The sequence below is a fragment of the Indicator indicator genome, chromosome 8 (assembly GCF_027791375.1).
Source record: "Indicator indicator isolate 239-I01 chromosome 8, UM_Iind_1.1, whole genome shotgun sequence".
Classification (NCBI taxonomy): Eukaryota; Metazoa; Chordata; class Aves; order Piciformes; family Indicatoridae; genus Indicator; species Indicator indicator.
In genome coordinates, this window is record NC_072017.1 from 19,583,746 (window position 1) to 19,603,640 (window position 19,895).

Sequence of the window (19,895 nt, forward strand, 5' to 3'; positions counted from 1 at the left end):
CCCCAGTAATCATAATATAAAAAATGAATTATTTTCATCAGGTTGTTTTACATTTCTGAAATGCTTCAAACAATACAATGTGACAATATTAGGAGAGGACCATAGGAAAGACTACCTGTGGAAGTGAAGGAATACTGACACCAGATGAGGAATTAACCTGAATTAGTTCCAGCCAAAACCACTTAACAGGAACCATAAAAATGAAAAATGTATTCGTATGGGGTTTTCAATTATTATTCTGATATTTTACTATTAAGATAGATATACGTTGAAAATAATTATGGAAAATAGTAAACATACTGAAATCTGAGGCTTAAATTTCTCAATGGAACATTCCAAAACAGAGAAGATGGAAAAAAAAAAAAAAGAAAGGCTCAGGGTAGGAGAATGACAACCAGGGAAAAAAAAAAAAACAGTATATTTTTAGTTTCCAGCAGTCAAAATTAAATTATGTGATTAGTTGTTATTGAACCAACTGAAAATTATAGCATATTTTAAGCACTCTGTGAAAATGAAATGATTGATGAAAAGTTTCATGGCAAGAATTTCTAATTTGCTCACTGCTTCTTCTATTTAAATCTTTTTCTGTGATGCTTCTTTAATGAAAAAAATCTATGATACTCAAATATTGAAATACATTGTTACAAACTTGTGTTTTAAATCCTTGGTGAGAACACAGTTTGTCCATGTAAATTATTAAGTGTCTGGATTATTGTAGTTCCTGTGCACTTCTACTATGTCACATATAAAAGACATCTACTTCTACTTGACGTATTACAAATGTCATGAACTGAAAACACACTGTGCATTTAAATGAATAATACAGTAGATGTAGTTACCTGCCATATTTAAGAGCCGACTCCAGAACCTGAGTAGCTAAGGGGTGCAAAACAGGGAAATGACAGTTTTGATTTGTTTTGCATTGATCTATTCCCATTATAAAGCCATCCAAATTGATAAATTAACTTAAAATTGTTACAATGTTATTACTCTTTGTTTTGACAGGAAAAAAAAAAAACATAATTTAAATTGCCAGGCGAAATTTGGGAAAAGGATTATAAGATGGTCAATTTGGAAGAAAGTCCCAAACCTAAGGTCTGATATGAAATCTCATGCCCATGCTATGCCGTATGTACCTTCCATTTTGAAAGGAACACGTTGCGCAGGAGCACAGAAAATGTCATTTTATGTCCTGTTGGACATGACAGTGGCTAGTACCAGATGCTGTAAACAGCAAGATGTATTTTCTTTGTATACATATTAGCCAAAGAGACACTGTCTTTTTTTTTAATTAGCGTTTAGGATATTATTAGCTTCTGTGTGTCTGTTTGGCTGCCTCTAGAAAAACAAAGAATTGCTAGATTCTCTCCAGAAAGTCTCTGCCGTGTACATCTTTGTTAATGTTATTTAAGCTAAATTTTTATTGTTAGCTTGTGCTTCTTCGTAATCTCCCTTTTTAACATACGTGTGCACACACATGCATATATGGGTACATCTATGTGTCTGTACATGGAAATGAGCTGGCTCTGAGTAGGTCACCTCAGCATCAAACGCTAATCAAAGAAGCAGTACATATAGAGAGATGAAAATACCTGCGTCAGTGCCCCACACTAATGTAGCTTTGGCATTTCTAGGACTTAGGCTGATACTACACAGTGTTGTGCAGGGTAGATGAAAGTTGTGCTGGGCTCCATACCCTTTGATTTAATTCTAAAAGTCTATTTCTTAAATCAAGGGAGGGTAGTTAAAGGAAATTAAAGAGTAATAGGGTGTCCCAAATTAATACCTGATCCTTTATGCCTACTTGTCAACTGCTGCAAGGTTTGGTAAAGAAAGGTGATGTTGTAGCAAAAGTACTTGTGTGTAGTCTAGTTGGCATATGACCTTTTTGAGCATACATGCCCGTATATCACTTAAAAAACTCTCTTTTCCCCAGTTTCCCCTTGAACTGTTAGAAAAACATTTGTTCCATTACTCACAAATACAGGTTTTTTTAAAGTGTCAGTTCATAATATATGCAAATATGTATAGTTTGCACCTTCAGTCTTACGGAGACAAAAGATCTTGAGATACTTCTGCAAAGAATGAATAAACAAGCTTAGATATCTGTTGTTGTGCCAACATTGATAGTTGTTGGTATAATGGCATGTTTCAGTATTACTCTAAAATACAAATAGGTGTTTCACAGTGTTCAATTTTAATAAAGTGCTGAAGGCTATGTCACTAAATATTATGGATTGCTACATAATAAAGGAAAAGTTAGCTGAACTGGAAATTTATTTTCAGTGATATCACTGTGAAGCTCTGCCAAGTTAGGTATGAACTCTTCAGATTGTAGCTTAATTACTGGAAGATCTGGAAAATGGTCCTGATTTGTAAGCAATAGCAGTTGACCAGGGCAGTGGAAGTTATTTTGCTACTTAGAGAGGCTTACACCCAGTGGTTTTGCTACATTTGCTGTGTTCTAGATCCTGTATTTCTCTTGTCTTCTCCCAGCTTCCCTCCAACATATGAAATGGGATAACAGAATTCTGGAAGGAATATCTGCTTGCTCCAGACACAACTTTTATTTGTCCTTCTCCAGCAGCTTAATAGTGAACGTGAATAGGCCTACTCACTGCACATCTCTGTTATCTACTGTTGCTGGCCTCAGTACTAGACTACCAGTACAGTACTTCAGCCAGACTGCTATTAACCTGCTGCTCTTGATGTACAGATGCTGTCTTTGGACTTGTGTGTTTTTTCTGCTTTTGCTGTTTCTGGTCAAAGACACCATCCTTTTCATCACCACATGACTGTAGGGTGCCCTGTTTGCAGTTAGGTGCTCATGAACGTTAGCTTGTAAAACTACTTTTAATCAAATAAGACTTCAGGACATTCTTGGAATTACTTCCTCTGTCAATCCTGTTTTCGCATGCTTCAGCATAGGAAAGCAAATTGGGAATTCCTGTATTATCTGCCTAAATCACATCATCTGACCTGGTGGGGATTTGGTTACTATTGCCTTAGTGAATACAAAAGTAAAAGTCCAAAACACTGTTGTAGGTGTCTCTGCCGCACAGCCTCATTTATCATAAGATGGGAAAATATCTGTGCTAGAGCTTCTTTATAGTGGCTTGCAGTAGTTTGCAAAGGATGTTTTTAATTTATGTATATATATATAATTTCATAATTGTTTTATACATCAGAGTGTAATTCTCGAGGACCTCAACTGGGTTTTGAAGGCATACCTCAGTAATGAAATTAATGTTTACGAATTTGAAGAAAGTTATGAAATATATATGTTTATATTGATTTATGTATTTTACTTTTTTTTTAGCATGGTTTGAAAAATACTGTTTAGCACCCAGGAGAAAAATATTAAAAAGCTCTGCATTTTGTTTTTCAGTGTGCAGTGACCTGGAATTCAGGGAGGTTGCAAACAGATTGAGAGACTGGTTTAAGGCACTTCATGAAAGTGGAATTCAGAACAAGAAGACTAGGATTGTTCAAAGACCTGAAAGAACCAGTAAGAGATTTCTGCTTGTCTTATTTGATGTTCTTTTTGATACTTCTTTGTACTTTTAAATTTCTGTTGCTAAAACTTACCTTGTTCTCATGTGCTTCAAATAGGCCTGTGTACAAAAACTTAACCTCAAGAGGTAAGCTCTGGTATCTCTGATGAAATCCCTCCAAGTTGGTCATGAAAGTCATAATTGTCAGGTCCCAAGTCTTCATGTCCAGGACATCAGATGCATTAATTTTGAAGTATACCAGGGAGTTCAGCACTTGCTTTGGGGATGTCTGGGAGTAATACCTAGGAATAAATCTTGCAAAGAACTTTTTAATCCTGTATGACAACTTTATACTTAGTACATGAAACTTAATGATCTGTGCAGAACATCTACAACAAAAAGCCACCTGAATGCAACTTTTCCTTTCAGAGTCTGAAGTATTCTAGCAGGTTCCTGGAGTTGTTCGTTATGGTTGGGGAGTTAAAAATCTATTCTGGCACTCTTTTTTTCAGGCTGTCCTTTATGCTTGTCATAGAGTCCCTTCCTCACTGAAAAAAACACTCTGCATTTAAAAAACAATTTGTGACATCCTTTCTGGTTGTCTGTTTACATTTAGGATTTTTTTATATTGCAGTCTTGCTGGTGGTACTTGGGCCAGGACTTCTTAAAAGGCTTGGACACAGTCCTTCTGACCAGAGTGGATGTGTTACAAGTTTATAGTGCCTTGCTCATGCTTTTCATAGATGTTTCACCTATTAAATACTATGTATTGACTCATACAGTCATTAATATTTATTTCTAAACAAACCAAATAACAATGGTTAAGTTGTTTTCCTAGAGCCATCAATATGCTGATAGCAAGTAAAAAATGTAAGGTGCCTCTATTGATATGCTTTTACAGGAGTTACGTATTTTTTCTTAACTGACACTTTTTTGCAAAGCTGAATCTTACTAGTGATGCAGAGCAGAATTGCCTCCCTCAACTTGCTGGCCATGCTTCTTTTGATGCAGCCCAGATTTTTTTAATAGAATTATCCTTATACAAAATGAGACATAATATGCTTACTGTAGCATTTTATTTTATTTCTCCCTCATCTTCTTTTTCTTAACAGCCATTCCTATTAATAAAATAGTCAGTCTCATGTCCCACAGAAAACATTTCATCTGAACTCTCAATCTATTAGCCAACTGATAGGCTCTATCAATATGATTAATCTTGATTTTATTTTACTTTTATGCCATTTAAAATTTTGTCAAACACTTTCCAGAAATGGAAAGAACTTCCAAGATGAAAATATCTACCAGTGTTGAAGGGATGTTGTGGCTATGCTTTGTATTTTAATGTTGTTCATCTTGTTTTAAAATGAGAGTCAGATATCCTAGGTTTATCGTATGACCTTTGGTGCCTTCCCCTTGGCCTATCAGGCTCCACTGCTATGTGTGCAGTAATAGTGAGCCGGAAGCAGGAATGTATTACAGCTTAGGTGACAGAGAATGTTAAGTTTACTGTTGTCTTTAGTCCTTCCCTCTCAGCTCTGTCCTAATAAAACTACATGAGGAAGGAAAACTTGTTCCCAACTTGTGCACAGGAGGCCTTAGCTGCGAGATGCTGTTAGAACATTTTCTGATAGCCAAAATATTAAACAAATATCACAAGTGAAAACCTTCTTGCTATGCATCTTGCATAATGAACAAGTAAAAGCCACAGTCTAGGAGGCAGTCAGGAGTGTAGCAGAGTGCATCTTTGTTTATTCACACATATAATTTGTCACTGTCTTTTATTGTACCAGACAGTGTATTGGTATTGGAAAGAGTCATGCAGTTGACTTCTTCTTTATTAGATAATCATTTTTTTATATAATGCAGTATGTGACCCATATGTATGCTGTGTTGATTGCCATACAATGTCAAAAGCTAGCTTCCTCAATGTACAGGATTTATTACTTACGAGTTTAATAAGCAGGCAAACAATAGTTTTACTTGAAAAGCAGATTATGTTTATTAAGAGTTAGAAGTTCTCCCCTGAGAAATAAATCAGAAACAGGAGCATTTCTGTTGGTTCCTTTTGGGGAAATGTTTTGAATGCTAGTGCGTAAGCTATGGAGGAGGAGTGTATTTTGCAATAATATTTCCCTTGTGATTTTTTTGGTTGAGGAAAAGCTTAAACTAGTATGTCTGTGATGGTTTGAAACTTTCTTTTTAATTTTTCCTTGCAAAGTTCAGAACAGAGAAAGTGAAAGAATGTAAATAAGTCACTATTGGGTGTAAGAAAGCAAAATACTGATTGTTCTAAACACTTCCATTGGATAGATAGAAATGTGTAAGAACTATTACCCAAAACAAAGTGGGCACTCTGCACATTCTGCATTCTGCAGTGGGGGCAGTTGCTGGGCTGTCTGGCTGCTGTTTCTTCTTCTCTTCTGGCTGAAGATAACACGTACTGACCTTGGCAGCTAAGTTAACAACTTTCTGCTTAACTAACTCTGCTTCTCTGTCCAGGGAGGTCTGGGGGGGAAGCTCCTGGGAGAGAGGCCCCTTTGGGAAGGGTTCCCTTTGGGGGGAAGCAAAGGGAGCTTGGTTGTGCTTTTCTGTTGATTGTATATATTTGTGAATGTTGTGAATTTTGTATATTTGTACATATTCATTGCATTTCATCATAGATTGTAGATTTTGCTTTGTAAATACAGCTTTCATTTGCTTCTAGACTGAGCTAGCCTGGTCATTGTCGGTGGGGGGGAATTTCAGCTCACACTGACACAATGTCACATTTTTCTAGACAGTGTTCAGAAATAGCTGCATAAGAGCATGTTTCAAGAGCTCGTAAGTGGTTAAAATGAAAGAAAGAGAAAAATCTTTTGTAATTTAGATATCAGATATTTAGAGCAGCAATTCTGCTCTCCTTGGTATAATGTCTTGCTACTTAATTATCAAGAAGAAATTACTGTCCCTCAACTATACTGATTTTCCCCCTTGAGTTTCTGCTTTTTGTTTTGTGTCACAATTGTGAAAAGGTATATCAGCATCATACTGGTTGGTGCTCAAAGTGATAATATATACTCTTAATTAATTTCCTAGTTCTAGGTCTAAGTTCCTAGTTCTGTATAACCGGCCCTGTCGTGTCACACCTTGTTAGTGGATGTTAAACTCTGAATATGTACTCAAGTGCTTTGCTGACTCCATGTCTCAAGTATACATTCAAGAGTGACACCTGTATTATTTAACCAGTATTATAGTAGAGGAAGAAGGTTATTGCGGAGAGAAAGCATTTCTAATAAACTGAAGGTCAAAGAGTTCCTTTGAGGTTCTTTAAAGCTGAACCAAAAACTTTACCAAGGTAACCTCTTAAGGGTTTACAATGTGGACATGGAACTGAGGTGATGACCTTTGTGTGGTGTAGCAGTTCTGGAGAAAGAAGAAGGAGCAGCAGGAGAAAGCAGACTGCTCCATTTTAGTTCTAATAAGCATGCTTCTGTCTCCATAAACACTTAAAATTCCCCATGTAGATTTATTACCTGCCATTGCCTACTTTGGCCCAAAAGATCCGTCTCTGAATACACCTTTAAAAATGGCTTTTATCTTCTATTCCATTCTAGCTGGGATCTTATTGGTTAAAACCTGTCTCTTCATGGTTGCTGTTTTTCTACAACTCATCCTACAGTTTGGTGAGCTGACCAGAATGCCGAATTCAGGAAAATTTTGTGAGCTTAAGCATAATTCCTCCCTTCATGAAGGTGCACAAAAGGCAGGATGGAAACAGTGTCCCAAATCAACCCGTTTTTAAATGAAAAGTCTTGTGGAGGATCTTGAACTAAAAGCAGGACTAGTAGAGAAAAGAGAAGTATCTGGGAAGTGTTAAGATGCTGTCAGGAGCAGAGCCTTAGGGGTAAATAATATTGCAATGAAACTTTGTCATAAGACTAAATGTTTTAAGGTTGGTGAACCTTCCTGAATTTTTCAAACTGAAACACCTGTTAAATAATTCCCTGTGCATATATATCTAAAGGAAAATCCACTGATTTCTAAGTCTGATTACCGAGTCATCCATGATGATCTGTTTTAGCAGTATAGAAGCATTTTTCCTATTTTTTTCAGAACAGCTGAGGCAGGCAGGCTTGATTTTCTTTTAATTTCCAGTAGAAAATGGAAATTCCTTTGTGCTCTCATGTCAAGTTTTCTATAGCCATATTCATCAATTTCACTTTTTTCAGTGCTCAGTTTTAGCTTTAAGGTTTTTTGAAGAACAGTACTTAATAGCAGTAAATCTTGTTTTATATTAAGATGTATACTCAAGTGCCTGGCCACATGCATCATAAGGCTCTGATATGACCCATAGGAGATGAACAGGAAAAAAAATGTGTGGTTGTTGAATGTGACTCGCATCTTCAGCATAGCCAAGAGCCCTGGCAGTTTCTGAATTTCCCAGCCCTGTCCATATTCAAGTCTGCATGTGTTTTACAGGAAAAACAAATGTGAGGTCTGAGCTCTGGCTACAGGAATAATCAACTCAGCCTGTTACTGATAACCCTTTTTCCAAACAACAATTTAGGAAGATACAAACTGTATTAGTAGGCCTGATACAGGCAGCTGTTTTTAGCAATCATCTTTTCAATGTCGTTGTCCAGGATGTGAAGTTATCCAGTAAAGATAAAATATCATGACTCTCAAGGCATTGCTGAAGCTGAGTGTTGTGTTCCTTTTTCATAGAACTGAATGTATGCTATAGGAATTAAAAAATGGATTCAAACAACTTACCTGGAATCTATTCACTTCTTAGTTGTGTAAACGTTGCAGACCACTTAAGCTTCATTCTTTTGATTTATAACATCACTAAAATTCCTCAGCAGAAATGTTTCCTGGCAATCACTGTAAAGAATTTATTGGCATAAATAATGTGTGTGCTGTAGGTACAATGTTTCTCATGAAAACATTATTGTATCTCTAAATGCTTTGAGACTGACATTGGGATTTGGATTTTAAGCAGGTTAACTTCATGATTTTTAAAATGAAGCTGACAATAACTTCTAACTAATACTTTAACAGCATACACTGTTTAGGTACTGTACCACTGGAGCAATTTCCATGTTGCAGCATTTTGTTGTGGTGGCTGAGCTCAGCAGCTTCTGTATCTTTCCTGCTATATGATTTTTTTTTTCCTTTCCTCTTAGGATTTGATACCAGCATTTTGCCAATTTGTAAAGACTCCCTTGGCTGGATGTTTAATAGGCTTGATACAAACTATGACCTGCTGTTGGACCAGTCAGAGCTTGGAAGCATTTACCTTGACAAGAATGAGCCATGCACTAGGGCATTCTTCAATTCTTGTGACACATACAAGGACAGTTTGATATCTAACAATGAGTGGTGCTACTGCTTCCAAAGACAGCAAGGTAAAAGATGAGAACGACCTGCGTATGCGTGTGTATGACTGACCTTTTTGTAGTGCTTTATTTTATTTTTTTAGTGTACTAGATTTACAATGAACTATAAGCTCTTAAATGCTGTACCATGAATTTGTGTTCAAGTTTTTTACCTGTTGTGATTACCTAAAATGAAACAAAAAGAAGACAATTTTAAAAAACGAAAAATGAAAAGGCTTGCTAGAAATTCAAGGATTCTAAATAATGTGCAAAACAGCAGCTAATGCTTTCACAGCAATATTGTTTCTCACGCCAACTTCCATGTATGCAGGGGAAAAAGACCAAAATAAAGAACAAAATAGTGTAAATTATTTCTTTCCCAATCTATTTTGGCTAAATTATAGAATTTCTTTTTAGTGCTAAAGTAGAGCACCTTAACATTCTGTTTTGTGAGCCTATTAAACTAACTGAAGGAACATTATGGATGATATTTCCGGTCATTTGGACCTGGAACTGATTGATTTTTTTACTACCTAGATAAATCTCTAAATGCCCTGATGTGATTTGGTTAAACAAACAGAACCTCTAAGCATTATTTCCCTGAGGATCATGGAACAATTTTTGATCTAAGGGAGACATAAATTATGTAATCAAACTAGTTGCAATGAATCAAAGAATTTACTCTTTTAATATTGGCAGCACTGGCAGCTCCCTGATTTTTCTTGTTAACATAAGGGAGATTTTTTTCCAAGGGACAATGTATATAGGGACAATAGGGCCCAAATTTCTACTGCTGTAGAGAAGCAAAGCCTGATTTAATGGAAAGTTTGCAAAGTCACTTCAGTGTTCCTGAAAATCTCACTTGTGCCTCTAAAACTCTTGTGATAAATTTTCATTATTGCTAATTTGACTGACTTCTATGCAAATAAAGGTTTTTATTATTTCACATCTGCCAGTTGTAAATCAGAACAAAAATAAACCTGTACTTCTGTAGATACATATTAAATAGAAGACTTCTCGTCTTTATAACGTTATAGCTTAAATGTTAATATTTCAAGGCACCCTGTTTGTTTTATAGTCGAACAATATTTCCCTAAGAGTGTACTGCTAACAAAATTAGTAAATGACAAATTACCCATCCCAGAAATAAAGTAGAAGAACGTAACATATTTTGTTTAATAGTCTTTTAAGAAACCTGCCACCACAATAATTTCAACTTAATATGTAAACACCCTTACTCTTTTGAGGGCAGCATAATTCTTTTCAATTGGTAGAGAAAGTACAGCCTCTGTGGCCTAGTATGGTCCAAGGTTCTTCTACCAATTGGCTCTTCTACCAATTCCATATAATACATGTACAGCATAACCAAGGCATTAAGAAAACTCTTCCAGAGATTAGTTTCAAGTAGTTCTTTATTCTAGTTTCAAGTAGTTCTTTATTCTGTACGCTAAAAATACTGTTTGTCTTGAGAGTTAGTATCATGAAGACTGCTGTAAACCTACTGAATTATATTAATGGCACCCAAAATCTCAAAATCTGAGATCCAGCTTTTTGTGATGCTAATTCTCTGCACAAAAGAATCCAACAATATCAAACTTCTTTTCATTCTTTTCCCTCACTGACTTTACTATGTTGTTGTGATAAGGTGCTGATTTAAAACAGATGAGATATGCTGTGGTATCACAAGCTATTTGAGCAGATAGTAAAAAGGATGTGTCCTTTTTGGATGTGTGAGGTGAAATCTCAATCATTGTTTTTTCTCAATTAAATATGCAGTCCATCCAAATTAGTGCTGTCAGCAAAATTTGTATTCTCCCTTTTGAAGGTGTAAGGAGAGAAAAAAAGCTTATAGCCTTGTTTTGTCACATCTTAGTATTAGCTCTTGCACAACTGAGTCCTAACTCCCTAGTTATTAGTGACCCACTGAATTCTCTAGTCATAATTTTCAGTGTTACGCTAAACCATGTAGTATGTTTTTGTTTCGCTGTGTTTTACCTGATAGAAAAAGACTTGTTAAAGCTCTTATTTAGATTGTTCAATTAATAGCAAAAATGATGATGAGGTAGAGAAATTCAGTTTCTGAATTTCAGAAATTCAGAAATTTTAATTTTTTTTTAACTGAAATAAGTTGATGTCAACAGAATGCTTCAAGCCATGTAGCGCTGCTGTTGCTTAATAGTGTTCAACATGAGTATGAAATTTAGTGACCAGTATGTATCATATTAGGATAGAAATTCCATTGTGCTTTTTAAAAACACATAGCCTTTACTTGAGCCATTATTTGAGATGCCTATCTTGCTCTTTGGTTTTAACTTCATAGTTCAAGACTGTCAGGAGGGGACAAGTATTTGCAACACTTCCTTCTTTCTGCTTGAGGTCTCTGTTGATGCATTACAGTACACTAATCCTCTTACTACACAGTACTCACAACTAGCCAGTATAAGCAACTTCTTACGAATTCTCATCAGATCTTTTCTTGCTCAGAAAACAATCTTGTAGTAGTTGTCCACCTTGACTATTTCTTAAACACTTACATATGGCTGGGTGGTGTTTACTGCATGTTTTCCTTGGCCTTGTTCTGCTTTAGGTGTGCTTTAGTATTTCTGAGATAAAGTCAAGACAATATAATGCATTTCTGCCATACTTAAAAATCCTCACTTTGCCAGTGCTCTTACGCAAGTCTTCCTGTATGCTTTGATCACTATCGCCTTCTAGTTTCAACTATAATTCACACAAATGCCTCAGTGCCCCTCTTCAGAATTTATTTTCTTAGTTAACTGTAGTTTAGCACTTTTGTCCTGATCTAAAGGGTGGAGCACGTGCAGTCTCACCCTTGTTATTGATTGAATGTTTTTCTGCCAGTACTTCATTCTTACTGCTGTCTTGGGTGTTTTTGTATCACGGCTTTGGAGTAGGAGAGTATACCCAATTATGCTGGAAATATGAATGCTTAGCACCTAAGTGTTTACTGCAGGCCTCTGCATGGACCTGTTAGTCCAGCACTTCTATGGATGCTTCTATAGGATTTTCTGTCTGTCAAAGCTGAAAAACGTCTTTATGATGCTAAAATTTGTCCATCTTAGACGAGAATTAATTACTATGATTCATATTTGTTGCATCAGTCTTTTCAGATTGCAGGAATTCAAATATGTTTATAGATGGTTCTAAAGGAAGATGTAATGTGCCTTAACACATAATTGGGGTCCTCAGAAAGATTTCTTAAAATGCTTCAATTAATTATAAAATTACTCGATTAATGCTCCAAATCCCTGACATTCAAGCCTTGGTTGTCCTAATACTAGACCTCAAGCACAGGCAGCCACAATACAGCTGCCACTAATCAGCAGTGGACCATATGCCAGAATCTAGAGGTGCTACCAAGTATTATCTGGTTGATAGATGGAAAAATCACTGTTTTGTTATTGAATGAGATGGAGAATCTGTGAAATATGAAGGATCACTGTGGAAGCAGATCCTTGAGATGTGCCTGTTAAAAATCATAGACTCTCTCATTATCATATCTGCCGGTTTTACTCCCATTGCTCAATTCATGTGCCTCTTTTTGGTAAAACAAAGCTTAAATGTACTAGCCTTGCAGCATCTCTTGACAGGACTGAATATTGATGTCTCAAGGGCCAGTATTAATAACATGCAATATATGCAGTATTCTGGTGTACATCAGTATTTTGAGCACTAAAAAACTGTGGATCGCTGCTGTTGAGTGGTTCAGTAATCATTCATAACAATGCAGTGATATTGTCAGAAAGAAATTCCTGACACATCTTCAGAAATAGGTTAAGGATGAAGATTATTCTCTTATTTACATTCAGATTATTAGAAAGACTGATGTCAGATTCATTTCTATTTCAAAGAAAGCCATTACACTGATTTTTTTCATAAAGGAATTTTTTCTCCTTGGCTCAAGACTCCCAAAAGTTGTCCAGTTAAACTGCTTCTATTATTTAAATAATAAGTTCAGAAATTTCAAAGGAAACTTTTCCAAACTCAGGAACTAACTGGAAAATAAAGAGGAAAGCATTATAATTTGGAGAGAGAGGAAAAAGGATATGCTGTGGATCTAAAGGAATTGGTTGAACTTCTAGCCTGCCATTTTCTTTGACAGTTTTAAGCACCAGAGTGATTTAGTATTGTTAAGATTTTTTGCCGCATTTATCCTGAGAACCAAAATTTAAGTATGAATCTTGAAGACCTAGCTTCTGAGAAGAAAAGAGTTTGGGATAAGTAACTTTCTCATATTGCCTTATTAACATTTGGTTCATGGTATTCCTTTTTCTAATTATATCAACAAAGATCTGTAAATGAAGTGTGATTTGTTTGTTTGTTTGTTTTGTTTGTTTGGGTTTCTTTGTGGGTTTTTTTCTTGTAGTGGTCATGTGCGCAACTCTGCGTTTCTAATTTAGGATTTCTTTTCATAGAACAAAATAAATGTATTTTTCCTATAGTTCTTCTCTTTCAACATACTCTTTGAAAAGTTTCTTCTGGTTTCTATTTACACTGTTAGATAAGAGCTCATCAGTAGTATCAAGGCCTATTGGTATATTAAGACTATGCCAGACAAGAGTCTCTGAGTTCACCAGAAATGTATTTTTGATCCTCAGTTTGTCTAGGCATTTATCACAAGAGTTTGAACATTTCCATGAGGAAGGCACCTCCACATATTATGTCTTCCTTCCTATGCCTGTTTGTGTGTCTTGGACTGCTCTCAGCTGACTAAAAGGATGAGCACTCTTGTGTTCCTTTAGGAAGAATTCAGGAAAGACTGATTTGAACTATCACCACTCATGTGATTTTTGGTTACCCCTCACCTTACATAGTGCCTGGTTTATAGTCTTAAGCGTATGCTTCATCAGTAAGCTAGGACAATTTTTATTAATCTTTAAACTAGTTCAGAAGGTATTTTTAACAGTCTGCATGGGAAAAGTATGGTTTCCACAATATTTCAAAAGGGAGTCTTCCACAATATTTCAAAAGGGAGTCTGAGTTAATTGCATGAAAAAAAGATATTCTAAATAATGAGTCAGCTAAAAAAGAAAATTGTTTAATATTAATAGAAGGTGTGATTTTAGTGAGATGTTGTTGGAATATTGCCTTGGAATAGTATTATCTAAAGACATATAAGTAAACTCAGTAATACTACCCTGATTCAGAATGAGAAATGCCTGTGTAATAAAAGTCCAACATAGTACACAATATCATTGTTCAGTATTGTTGTAAAGGGGATTATTAAGTAATTACCCTTACAGTAATAAACGATATGGCAAACGGGTATTAATAAAAATATTAGTAACCCATTATATATATGAAAATTGCCAAAACTAATTAAATAGGATCGTTGTGCAGTTGGAATATATATTTACAGCAGGAATATACGGTTTTAGGGAAAAATACAAACAGTTATATGTAAATTAGGAGGAAATAACTTGGAAAGAGGAGGTCCCTGATAGCAGATAGTGCTCCATTACAGTGGGGGGAGACTTGGTAAGAGCCTTTAAACCCAAAGGGCAATGAACTAATTACCCACATGGGGGATGCTGCAGCTGCTGTGTTGCGTTAGCTATGAAGCTTTGGGGTGCTCTCGTACAGCTCTGGAATGGCAGATTGCCAGCAAGAAAGGTTTACTGTGTGGTCTCAGGCTGATCTGCTTCAGTGGATGGCAGGCAGTTAACGACACTTCTCATGACAGGTGCTTGCTTGGTTTCTGGGTAAACTGAGGCGCGACACGACTCTAGTGGCAAGGGGAAGCAGGCTAGGCAGATCCAGCTTCTAGGCTTGTGGCTTCTCCAGCTTGCTGTGTACGGCTCATGGCTTTGTCCCAGGCTTTGGACCAGGCACTCGAGGCAGGGCAGGGCAACTCGAGGCAGCATCTACAAGACGGGTCCAAGTAGGTTCAAGGGCAAGGCTTAAGCAAGGCTTAAAGCAAGGTTTGAGCAAGGTAAAGGCAACTAGTTAGTCAACCGGTATATGTATCTGGTCAGAGATCGGTTGGTCCAATGGGGCACTGCAGCTAACGTGTAGCTGCCCGACGGAAAGCTGTTCTGCCAGGCTATAACCATAAAAAGCAGAAACAAAGGCCTTGTGTCCGGGGGAGCAGTGGTCGGTGTACGCGCTCTTATCCCAGGTAAATATCTTGTTCACCAGACAGGCAGGAGTCCTGTCCCTTTTGTTCTTTTTCCCCCGTTGCCCTGTCATTCTACAGGTAGGAGGGAAGAGAAAGGGACCTGTAATAGACATCTTACGGCCTTTCTGGGTTTGTACTGGGCCGTGTCATGGCTGTACCACAACACTTCCTTCCTTCCCATTCATGGGGCAAACTGTGACTTGCTTTTATAGACAGTAGAAAAGTAAGTTATCCAGAACTGGAGTAAGCTATAACTCTGAAGAATGGAAAACTGAATTTTAATACATGTAGCAGTTAGACTTTATGATCTTAAAGCTCTCTTCCAACCAAAACAATTCTATGATTCTATTATTCTGCCTCTTGGAGCCATGTAAAATTTGGCTGTTGTTTTTAACTTTCTTTGAACATGGGGCTTTTTACCCACAGGATTCATTCTGAAGTTGTTGCCATAGAATCAGTCTTGCAGGCTTCCATGGAGAAAATTCTTATTTTAGTACTGCAGTACATGAAATATGAAACATGACCATGACTTCTACTAGGACAAAAGGGAAAGAATTAGAAGAGCCATCCTGTTTCTAACCAACCAATAAATCAAGCTTCACAGTCACACTCCTGTTTCTGTAGGCTGATAGAGTATAATAGAGTCTAGCATTCCTCAATACTCCAAACCAGTGACTAGATGCTCACTTACAGATCAGTTACCTGGGAGTGGCCTTTCCACAAATTCATAGTGGTGCTCTAATTCATAATTCTGAAGCTGTAGGAAGGTGCAGTAGTTCTTCCATGTCAGAGCTTATAATATGACTGCTAAGGTAGGATGTGTGTGTTTGCTAGGATCGGTAGTAAAGAGTAACCTGAAAATGTAGGAAACTGTGAAAATGTAGCGATGTACTTCCTTTCCTAGATACAGTGTAATCTGTTTAACATTTTTTATGTTCTTTCAGACCCACCTTGCCAAACAGAACTCAGCAACATTCAGAAGCAGCGAGGAAAGAAGCTTCTAGGTGAACCATACATCATTCTTTTGATGGCTTTATTACTTATATAAATAACCCTACTGAAACAGCAACATAAAATCAATATTAATCCAACAAAGATAGACTGCAGTAAATTTGAGCAACAAAATTTATGAAATCTTTGAAAGCTATTAAACTTAGTTTTATTACCTTACCTACCAAAAGATATTTTGTCTCTTTTATTACCCTAATAGAAGGTACATTTTTACAGTATCTCTGCTGAGCCTTCACCTTTAATATTCTTTAAATAATTGAAATCTTTGTTTTAAATGAGTTTGTATTGTATCAATATGACTGAAATGTAAAATCTTCATTTTACCATTAGCCACTGTATAAAAGTTGCAACAAAATGCTTGGACAAAGTAGTCAAAACTGTACTTCTGCTAAGCAGGTTTTCTTACCACTGCTGCACACAAAATACTTTCATGTGGATCTTCTGTTCACTGTGGTTTGCCCACATTTTGTTTTTCTTTCCAAAAGTCTTATTACAAATGAAAAACAACGGATTATTCTGCTTCAGACAAATCACTGCCTCACAAAATAAGTCCCTTACTGAGTCTTTTGTATTCTTGGTGGGGAACCCTTTTGGCTTAGAGACTTAATTTGCCTAGATATTTTGCATAGAAATGCAAGTTTAACTTTCCTTTTTTTTGTTACACTTGTTGATAAAATTTGTATGTTACACTGCAATTGTTTTCTGTGGTGGGGTAATTGAATATTAATAGGTAACTAAATGGATTGTGAAATATGTAGTAAACAAATGTAGCCTCTAAGACTTGTAGCAGATACTTTATGTGTTCTAGAAGCCTGAGCCCTTGTTATTCAATCTTGTTTGTACTCCACTGGTTGTTGAACGTCCCATTCAGAGGTGGGTGCTATAGTTGAGCCTTTTCTCCAGAATACAGCAAAGATCTTGACTGAGACATCCAGGGAGAAAGGAATATGTATCACAGGATCAATGAAAAATTCAAAGGTAGATTAGTCACTTTATTTCTTGAAATCAGTCCAAGATGTGTTATTTTCCCTTCCACATTTGATATATTCAGTTGATTTCTGCTTAACTGAATTGCATAATAATAAGTCAGTCGGTGTTGAATCCGGATGAGGAAAAAGCAAAAGGTGATCACATTGTGCTACAGTTGTTCCATTGGCCAAGAGGCAGCTTTTAATACCCTTATTCAATGTTTATATATCATAGGCCAATACGTCCCGTTGTGTGATGAAGATGGGTATTACAAACCAAGTCAGTGCCACGGAAGCATAGGGCAGTGCTGGTGTGTTGACAGATACGGTAATGAGGTGACAGGGTCCAGAACAAACGGTGCAGCAGAATGCGGTAAGTTAAGGACCCTTTGTGGCATTTAGTTTACAGCTGCTATTCCCTTTGATTACCCGTTGGATTAAATTTCTTAAAGACGAACAGATGTAGCACCCAACTACATGGATTTTGAAACAAAACAAAAAAATGATTATAATTTGATGTAGTTGTTGCTTCATTATTTTTTTGCAACTCTCATCACTGTCAGCTGTTACTAGACCTCATATATGCTTGACATAGTGTATATAAAGCAAAGAAAAATTAATTAGATAGAGCAGCATTAGACAAAGCCCCAGAATGTTTGATGAAATCCTGTTGGGTAATCAGCATGTTGGTGAATTCAGTTTGACTTTTTTTTTTTTTTTTCAATTATATTGAGGGAATTGCCAAAAATACCTAGCACACTGAATCTCTCCTTTTTTCCCCCCCTTCCCTGCAGAACTGTGCAAGTTCTTCCAAGAATTCCCATGTTACCCTTATTTGATGTCCCAAATATATAAAATAGCAATAAAACACGTTTCCTTTTTTTTAATGAATAGTCTTACATTACTCTTTTCCAGTTTGTCTGCAACAAAAAGAACATAGCCTGAACATAGTATTTGATGTACAGGCTCAGGCTTATTGTCCACCTAATTCAACGTTCTTTCTGAATAATTGGACAGTTCTAGCTAGTTCAAGATAATGTATAAGAATTGAACAACAGAGTGTATATTATTAGTAATCTTTATTGTCATCTCTGAGTTGGGCCTAAATCTCTTTCTTTTGTTCCTGGCACTTAATTGGAGTTCTACAAATCCATACAATTTGTCTTCTTTTGTTAATATTGAGAACTGCATCCCTACTGAAGATTTTTTGGGTTTTTTTAAGGCAAAAGAATTTTTGTGTTATTTATTTCCATAACACAGTGTAGTTTAAAATAAGTAATTTTCCTGAAACTATATGTTCTGATCTGCTATTTTATGCTTTATGTATATTGTGTTATAAATATGTAGTGTCTCTTATGTTTCTTTTCTGTAACTGTCATCATACCTTTCTAGCTATTGAGTTAGAGACTTCAGGTGATTTTGCCTCTGGTGATTTCCATGCATGGGCAGATGAGGAAGGTGATGAAGATGAAATAACGAAAGATGAAGATGAAGTTGAAGATGACGATGAAGATGAAGGAGATGATGACATTGATGATGATGATGATGATGGATATATTTGATGATATTAGATGGCCCATAAATTGTACCTTTCTAAAATCAACAAGATGACATTTCATAAAATCCCTTTGCTCTCCAAGATCAAAAGGATTCTATCAAACATGTATATTTTGTATGATTATTTCAAACATTGCAACTGGAGTCATAGACTTTTTTTGTTAAATACGAATAATTATATTACGTCCTTTTGAGTTTTTAAATGCCTCTGCACTGAAGAAAACACATTGGAAGTCTAGCCTGAAGAAAGAAATGTTATGTGCTACTGAAAATGTAAATGTACAAATGCACTATAAAGACAACCAGGCTCTTCAAAACTCCAACAAAAATATATTTGCCCTTACTTGAACCTGTGCATGTCCTCTTCAGAGCACATATTGTAGCTTAACTTTATTTCTGTCAGTGCTTTAGGCCCTGTGGGCTTCGAAAATTGTCCGTTTAATCACAACTGTGTTACAGAAGAAACGCTTTAGTGCATGAGTAGTCTCACCATCTTTAATTAAGCAAAGATATGGGTGAAAACTATCGGGAGGGAAAAATAAAGCTAAGTCCTCCATTGTGTATGCATTTGTAGTTATGTTTTTTATTAGGAAATGGCTATGTTATTGGAAGGTTTTTTTCAAAAGCAGTAGTGTGGACAAGCACGAGTTCTGTAATTTTAAAGTTTTCTTGTCCTACCTTCTTTTTTTTGTTTGTTCCATATCAATATCATATAGACTTTATTTACACAAACACTGCTTCACCCTTTGTTGTTTCTCTGTATATCTCACTTGTCAGCTTAGCGTGAAATAACTTTACATGGGGAAAAAATTTTGCTTACAATTTACCTTTGTACATGAATATATTCCTGAGTATTGGCACTTGCCCCAAAGTAGTTTTAAATAACTGTAAAATGATACTTTTTTATTAATTCAGGAATAGTTTTGCATCTTGATCTTAATTCATGTTTTCTGTTACTAGTGCAGAAACTTAGAGAACGTATTGTAAAGGTGCCTTGCAAAATAGATATAGAGAGGTTTTAGCATGCATACCAGTATAAGATGTTAGGCAATAGCTAAGCACACCCAGTTACCAAATTAATACCAGTATAGGTACTGCTGCTGGAATGAAGAAAATGGGTTATTTTGAGTTGTTGTTTTTTTTTTTTTCCCTATTGTTATGTAATTACCATGTGAAGTGGATTATAATTATTGTGTAGAGTAGCACTTAAGATTTAACTGTAGAGAAAATTACTTTAATCACTTTATGTTAGCATGTTAATTAACTGTGTAGATATTCTGGGACTCCACCATCTTTGTTCATATCATATCTATTGCTTTCTGTCCACAATAGAATTGACATGACCTGTTACAATGTAATACTGGAGGTT

The 19,895-nt window shown here is 36.1% G+C and overlaps 1 protein-coding gene across 4 annotated transcripts in view; it reads left to right on the forward strand.

Annotated features, from left to right (window-relative positions):
• Positions 1-18,531, forward strand: part of SPOCK3 (SPARC (osteonectin), cwcv and kazal like domains proteoglycan 3) — a 120,866-nt gene extending 102,335 nt beyond the window's left edge. For 3 of the 4 annotated variants that reach the window (XM_054382921.1, XM_054382922.1, XM_054382925.1), the window contains 5 exons: positions 3,389-3,508; positions 8,660-8,881; positions 15,935-15,994; positions 17,205-17,342; positions 18,362-18,531. In XM_054382921.1, the coding sequence (XP_054238896.1) occupies positions 3,389-3,508; positions 8,660-8,881; positions 15,935-15,994; positions 17,205-17,342; positions 18,362-18,531 (710 nt within the window). The remainder of the gene's footprint in view (positions 1-3,388; positions 3,509-8,659; positions 8,882-15,934; positions 15,995-17,204; positions 17,343-18,361) is intronic. The other variant, XM_054382923.1, reaches the window with a different exon arrangement.
• Positions 18,532-19,895: the final 1,364 nt, after the last annotated feature.